Source organism: Octopus sinensis, linkage group LG22, assembly GCF_006345805.1.
Source record: "Octopus sinensis linkage group LG22, ASM634580v1, whole genome shotgun sequence".
Taxonomy (NCBI): domain Eukaryota; kingdom Metazoa; phylum Mollusca; class Cephalopoda; order Octopoda; family Octopodidae; genus Octopus; species Octopus sinensis.
In genome coordinates, this window is record NC_043018.1 from 23657504 (window position 1) to 23665444 (window position 7941).

General features: G+C 38.6%; 1 protein-coding gene across 4 annotated transcripts in view; it reads right to left on the reverse strand.

The window, feature by feature from the left end:
* Positions 1-7941, reverse strand: part of LOC115223233 (sperm-associated antigen 17-like) — a 74341-nt gene that overhangs the window by 19434 nt on the left and 46966 nt on the right. For all 4 annotated transcript variants that reach the window (XM_036512216.1, XM_029793720.2, XM_036512215.1 and 1 more), the window contains exons 17-19: positions 7760-7912; positions 6454-6565; positions 2130-2270 (exon numbers count right to left, since the gene is read on the reverse strand). In XM_036512216.1, the coding sequence (XP_036368109.1) occupies positions 2130-2270; positions 6454-6565; positions 7760-7912 (406 nt within the window). The remainder of the gene's footprint in view (positions 1-2129; positions 2271-6453; positions 6566-7759; positions 7913-7941) is intronic.

A 7941-nucleotide genomic window follows, 5' to 3' on the forward strand; every position in this document is an offset into this window, starting at 1 on the left:
TCAACCAATGAGGTTCAATTTGTTTGTTGATCAAAAGCTTTCTCCATTTTCTTATTATTTAAATCATCCACATCATCATCATTATCATCATTTAACGTCTGCTTTCCATGCTAGCATGGGTTGGACGGTTCAACAGAAGGCAGCGAGCTGGCAGAAACATTAGCACGCCGGGCGAAATGCTTAGCGGTATTTCGTCTGCGTTACGTTGTGAGTTCAAATTCCGCCGAGGTCGACTTTGCCTTTCATCCTTTCGGGGTCGATAAATTAAGTACCAGTTACGAACTGGGGTCGATGTAATTGACTTAATACCTATGTCTGTCCTTGTTTGTTCCCTCTGTGTTTAGCCCCTTGTGGGTAATAAAGAAATAGGTTCAACTGGGGTCTGGGAAGCCAGGTGGCTGTGCTAGGCCCAGTCTGATCTGGCAGTGTTTCTACAGCTGGATGCCCTTCCTAATGCCAACAACTCCGAGAGTGTAGTGGGTGCATTTTATGTGCCACCTGCACAGGTGCCAGACGCGGCTGGCAAACGGCCACGATTGGATGGTGCTTTTTACATGCCACTGGCACGGGGGCCAGACGAGGCTGGCAACGGCCACAATCGGATGGTGCTTTTTACATGCCACCTGCACAGAGGCCAGTTGGGGCGGCGCTGGCAACGGCCACGTTCGGACGGTTCTCTTATGTGCCACCGGCACTGGTATCTTAGCTACAATTTCCATTGATGTTGAGAGATTTCGATTTTCATTTTGATTTATATAAATATATAATCCGTCTTTGTATCTGGTTTGCAAGATTTTTTCTGTGAATTCGCGTGTTGAAACAAATTTTGGTGTGTCTGGGGAGACATCCTTTGTCAAGGTTGCAAAAGCAATGAAAATTTTGGAAGACAAAAAACAAAAAAAAAAACAATAATAAAAGAGTGGAAATTGAACAGATGAGTGTGTTTGACTCTCCAGACAACAATATATATGTGTGTGTGCATGTGTGTATGTATATCTGCATGTATGTATGTATGTATGTATATATATATATATATATATATATATATTATATATATATATATATATATATATGCGTGTGTGTGTATGTGTTGGTTTGTGAGTGTATGTGTGGGTTAGGTATGTGTGCATTCCTATGCGTGTGTAGGTGTGTGTGTGTTTGTGTACGTGTGCATGTGTGTGCATGTTGTAAGTGTGTGAGGTATATGTGAAGTTTATGTACATGGATGTGTGTGCGCATGGGTGTATGTGTATGTATGTGCATGTATGTATGTGCAAATGTACGTATGTGTGTATGTGTGCGTGTATATAGAAATAAAATATAATAAATTATATTAAAAAAAACGTTGATAGGGGATGAAGAAGAAGTTAATACAATATAAAATGGCTAGATTTATATATCCTAAATTTGCAGAAGAATTTGTTGTTTGGGCAGTTTAGCTTAATAGTAAAGCACTACATGATGCATAATCACAGGGATGTGAGTTCGAGTCACATGGCTGGCCGCTGACAGATTTTTCTGCAAAATATGGATAGTTTATCCTGCTCATACTATATTACTAGCATTATACTCTTTTTACTCTTTTTACTTGTTTCAGTCATTTGACTGCGGCCATGCTGGAGCACCGCCTTTAGTCGAGCAAATCGACCCCGGGACTTATTCTTTGTAAGCCCAGTACTTATTCTATCGGTCTCTTTTGCCGAACCGCTAAGTTACGGGGACGTAAACACACCAGCATCGGTTGTCAAGCAATGCTAGGGGAACAAACACAGACACACAAACATATTCATACACACTTATATATATATATACATATATACGACAGGCTTCTTTCAGTTTCCGTCTACCAAATCCACTCACAAGGCATTGGTCGGCCCGGGGCTATAGCAGAAGACACGTGCCCAAGATGCCATGCAGTGGGACTGAACCCGGAACCATGTGGTTGGTTAGCAAGCTACTTACCAAACAGCCACTCCTGCGCCTATTATCCTGTGTTTGAGAATAAAATTATTTCCTTATCCGTATCTTTTAATACATCTCAACGCTTCTAAAGCAAAGTTTGTTTGTTGACTTACATCCTAAGTTGAATTTAACGTACAAAAAATATTTCAACATACGCAGATACTTACTAGAAGTTGTCACTGGATATTTACAAGTTGATGGGGGAGGCGGACACTCAGGTTCCAATGCTTCTACTTCAAGTGGATTCAGGATGTGTACAGAGAAGACGTGACCATTCAGTAGAACTGAACATCTCACATTTTTGGCACCTGTCATCATAAGAAATTCTTACATGTATTCCTCCATACAACGCACCAACAACATTTTAGAACAGCACACACAGTGCTACATTAAGCTATTATTCACATGTATTCCTCCATACAACGCACCAACAACATTTTAAAACAGCACACACAGTGCTACATTAAACTATTATTCACATGTATTCCTCCATACAACGCACCAACATTTTAGAACAGCACACACAGTGCTACATTAAACTATTATTCACATGTATTCCTCCATACAACGCACCAACAACATTTTAAAACAGCACACACAGTGCTACATTAAACTATTATTCACATGTATTCCTCCATACAAAGCACCAACAACATTTTAAAACAGCACACACACAGTGCTACATTAAACTATTATTCACATGTATTCCTCCATACAACGCATTAACAACATTTTAAAACAGCACACACAGTGCTACATTAAACTATTATTCACATGTATTCCTCCATACAACGCACCAACATTTTAAAACAGCACACACAGTGCTACATTAAGCTATTATTCACATGTATTCCTCCATACAACGCACCAACAACATTTTAGAACAGCACACACAGTGCTACATTAAACTATTATTCACATGTATTCCTCCATACAAAGCACCAACAACATTTTAAAACAGCACACACAGTGCTACATTAAACTATTATTCACATGTATTCCTCCATACAAGCACCAACAACATTTTAAAACAGCACACACAGTGCTACATTAAACTATTATTCACATGTATTCCTCCATACAACGCACCAACAACATTTTAGAACAGCACACACAGTGCTACATTAAACTATTATTCACATGTATTCCTCCATACAAAGCACCAACAACATTTTAAAACAGCACACACAGTGCTACATTAAACTATTATTCACATGTATTCCTCCATACAACGCACCAACAACATTTTAAAACAGCACACACAGTGCTACATTAAACTATTATTCACATGTATTCCTCCAAAGCACCAACATTTTAAAACAGCACACACAGTGCTACATTAAACTATTATTCACATGTATTCCTCCATACAATGCACCAACAACATTTTAAAACAGCACACACAGTGCTACATTAAACTATTATTCACATGTATTCCTCCAAAGCACCAACATTTTAAAACAGCACACACAGTGCTACATTAAACTATTATTCACATGTATTCCTCCATACAATGCACCAACAACATTTTAAAACAGCACACACAGTGCTACATTAAACTATTATTCACATGTATTCCTCCAAAGCACCAACAACATTTTAAAACAGCACACACAGTGCTACATTAAACTATTATTCACATGTATTCCTCCATACAACGCACCAACAACATTTTAAAACAGCACACACAGTGCTACATTAAACTATTATTCACATGTATTCCTCCATACAAAGCACCAACAACATTTTAAAACAGCACACACAGTGCTACATTAAACTATTATTCACACAGTTGGGAAAGTACAGCTCTTGACCCTAAATTACATTAAAAACTAAATATATAAAACAAACCTCCCATCTGTTCTGGGAAGCATGTTTATCTCTGCTTCAAGCTTTGACTAATATGCTATCTTTCTCCCACTCCTGCTTTTACACTTACAATGAACTTTGACCTCTATATAGATATACCAAACCTGTACCCACCCTCTGACCCACTCAGTGCAATCACTTCTCCCTCCCTCTGTAATCTTGCCCCATACTTTACAAAGACGAAACCTACTTCTTCCACAGTCATTTTTTGTAATGATCATTCTAGACCCAAATAGGCACATCTGATGAGTGTAGGTCTATCCAGACTTGCATGAAACTTTTAATTATGTAACAAATATTTACATACCCTCACTTGAAGGTGGTTCACCAAATGGTCCTGTTGTCATTGCAGTGTGATAGATTGTCTGCTTCAATGACCCTAAGAGCTATGCCAGCAGAGCACAAGCTCTTGCTTGCCCCCCCTCCCCCCGGCCCCGCCCCATGCTGAATAGATCAAAGGATAGAAGCAAGATTAATATGGTCTGCCCTTTCTAAGAGGTAAAAACAGGTTTACATAGAGCTAACACCTTGAAGAAAACGAGGTTAGAGAAGCATTAATGGTAATTCTGAACCTGAGAGAAGGCCTTCCCTTGCAGAAACATGATGTGGGTGCAGCAAAATCTGAGCACCCCATGGGTGGGGGAATCTGTTGTCTGCTGTGCTACCTGGTTGAGTTAATGAATGAAAATATGTTTGTTGGGCAACAATGAAGAAGTGACTGAACAACACCTGCAAAATGTTTGTCTTTTCTGTTTTACTTGTTTCAGTCATTAGCCTGTGGCCATGCTGGAGCACTGCCTTAAAGAAATTTTAGTCAAATGAATTTGACCCCAGGACTTATTTTTTGAAGCCGGATACTAATTCTGTTGGTCTCTTTGTCAAATCAAGTTACAGGGATGTAAACACACCAACATCAGTTGTCAATCAGAGGTGGAGAACAAACAAGAACACACACACATAATGAGCTTCTTTCAGTTTCCGTTTACCAAATCCACTCACAAGGTTTTGGTCAGCCCAAGGTTATAGTATAAGACACTAACTAGTCCAAAGTTCCATCCAATAGGACTGAACCTAGAACCATGTGGTTTGGAAGCAAACCTCCTACCTCAGAGCTGCACATGTGCTTATAACAGATTTTACTATTGCACATGAAGACAAACTACATTGGCCTTTTACAGTTAACAACAGTAATCTCTCTCTATATAAACGGCAGTTTGTCTGTGTGCGTGTCTGTGTGTCTGTTAGGTTGTACCCTCACCCTGACCACGGCTTTCAACCGATTCTGATGAAACTTGACACACACATAGCCCAATGTCATAATTCAAAACTAACGCAGCGAAAATTTTGAAAAGTTCCCCCAGTTCTGAAAAAAATCGATAAATTCGACATGGGGTCGAGAATCAGAAACACAAACCACAGACTATCTAGGGGATGCAACTCGACCTTTTTAACTCTCAAAAAAATTTACCATCATTTTTTTCCCATGTTTTTGCTATTTTTTGGCTATAACTCTCTAAAAATGCTTTATAGTTATTTCCCTTACAAACCGAGCAACGCCGGGCTATACTGCTAGTAATTACATATTGAGAGAGATATACTACTCGGAGTTTCATGGTAAGCCATTGATTCAGCAATACGTGGCTTGCATACCATGACTGGAAACAGTTGTGCTACATTCATGACAACAGAAGTTCCTCTCATCTATCTGCACCATCTGCCTTCGCTGCTTTCCTGGGTTGTCTGGTTATTTCTGAGTGAAATGTCACCAAATGCTGTTTAGTAGAGCTGTTGTTGAGTTGCTATTGTAATCACTAATGTCAATGCTCACCAATTGTCAGATTGTTGCAAGACTTTAACCCTTTTAGTACCAATCCAGCTGAAACTGCCTCAATAGTACAAATATTTTGTTTTCAGAAGTTCTGAATTAAAAATCTTCCACCAACCTTAGTCACAATTTATGTTCCTAACAATAGCTTAACCCTTTTGTTACTGTATTTATTTTGAAATGGTCTGTGTTTCTTTCAATTACTTTAAATACTTATTTATTATTCAGCTAGTGTTAGGAACATAAATTGTGACTAAGATTTAGTGGAAGATTTTAATTCAGAACTTATGAAAATAAGACATTTGTACTACAGAGCCAGAGGTGGTTTCAGGCAGGTTAGTATCAAAAGGGTTAATGATAACAAAGTTATTTTACTAAATTCTTTGTTATATTTAAAATTAATTGAAAGAAACACAGAACATCTCAACAGAAATATGGTAATAAATGGTTTAAATCCCAGTCATATTCTCATTGAAGATGGTTCCCCCTTAATGGGAATAATCCATCAAACACTGAAACTAACAAAATCAGCTAATGAGCGGAACCTTTATATGGTCATTCAACTAGGTAGAAATATCAGCTGAATCTCACTCAAATCACACTCCACTGTCTTAAACAAGACAAGATACGTTAATACTTGACATCGCTAAAACAGATGGGATGGGCACAGCTGGAATGCCTTTCATCACAGATTTGCTAGATGAAGGTCGAAATCAGGGTTGACATAGCAGTAAACAACAACAACAACAACAACCAATATTACAAATAAAAAATACAAAAACAACTGAACTAGTTACCTGTTAAAAAGTTCTCGGTTGTGACTCGTATTTGAGAGCCATCAGAAGGAAACATCGTGTAACATTTGCTGGTTAGTTTTATAAGGTTGTCGTCCAGCTTGTAACCTGAAAACTGTAAAAGTGAACGCTACAACAAAACTATTGTAAGACGAGTGCCACCAATCATATTATAGGTGATATTAGGAATCTACAATTTTTGCCATTTCAGGTAACGTTATCCCAAGTATAATAACTGGCATCTGTGTCAATGGCACGTAAAAAGCAACTGTTCCACTCTTGGAGTGGTTGGCATTAGAAAGGTCATCCAGGTGTAGAAACCATGTAAAACCAGAATGGAACCTGGTGCAGCCCCAGGGCTTATTTCTTGAGTCTAGTACTTATTCTACCAGGCTCTTTTGCTGAAATGCTAAGTAATCAGGACAACAGTTGTCAAGCGGTGAAGATGGGGACAAATACAAAGACACACACACACATATATGACAGGTTTCTTTCAGTTTCCATCTACCAAATCCACTTGCAAGGTTTTGGTTGGCACGAGAGTATAGAAGATACTCGCCCAAGGTGACACACAGTGGGACTGAGTCTGGAACCATGTGGTTGAAAAGCAAGCTTCTTACCACACAGCCACGCCTATGTGTGTGTGTGTGTGTGTGTGTGTGGTTTATCAATCCTGAAATGAGGGAGCGCAAAGACGACCCAGGCAGAATTTGAACTCAGAATGTAAAGACAGATGAAATGCTACTAAGCACTTTGTCCAGCATGCTAACAATTCTGCCAGCTTACCACCTAATAATAATAATAATAATAATAATAATAATCTCTTCTACAAAAGGCACAAAGCCTAAAAATTTGGGGGAGAGCAACTAGTCAGTTAATTCCACCCCAGTGTTCCACTGGTACTTAATTTATCAACCCCAAAAGAATAAAAGGCAAAGCTGACTTCAGCAGAATTTGAACTCAGAACATGAAGGCAGCTGAAATACCACTAAGCATTTCACCTGGCATACCAAACAATCTGGCAAGCTCACCACCTTATATACACATAATAATAATAATAATAATAATAATAATAAATTCTTTTTTATTGGCCACAAGGGCTGACACGCATGATTTGAAACATGAAGGGACAAGACAGGATGAAAGGTTACAAAGGGTTTTATCCGTTTTTGTAAAAAAATCCGTGTAAAAAAAAAATAATAATAATAATAATCCTTTCTACTAAAGGCACAAGCCTGAAATTTGGGGGAAGGGGACTAGTCAATTACACAGACTGATGGCAAGACACCTTGTATAAAGGGATACTTACAGGTAATTCAGGTTTGTCAGGGTCCGGTTCAATGATACTGGAATGCATATCATACAAACTGTCATCATACATTGACTTGAAACGACCTATTCTGGGAGTTTTGAGACTACAACGAGACATGACCCTTTTCTCTTTGTCAGGTGATTTATCTTGCTGAAACATAGCAGGCATGCATATAGACA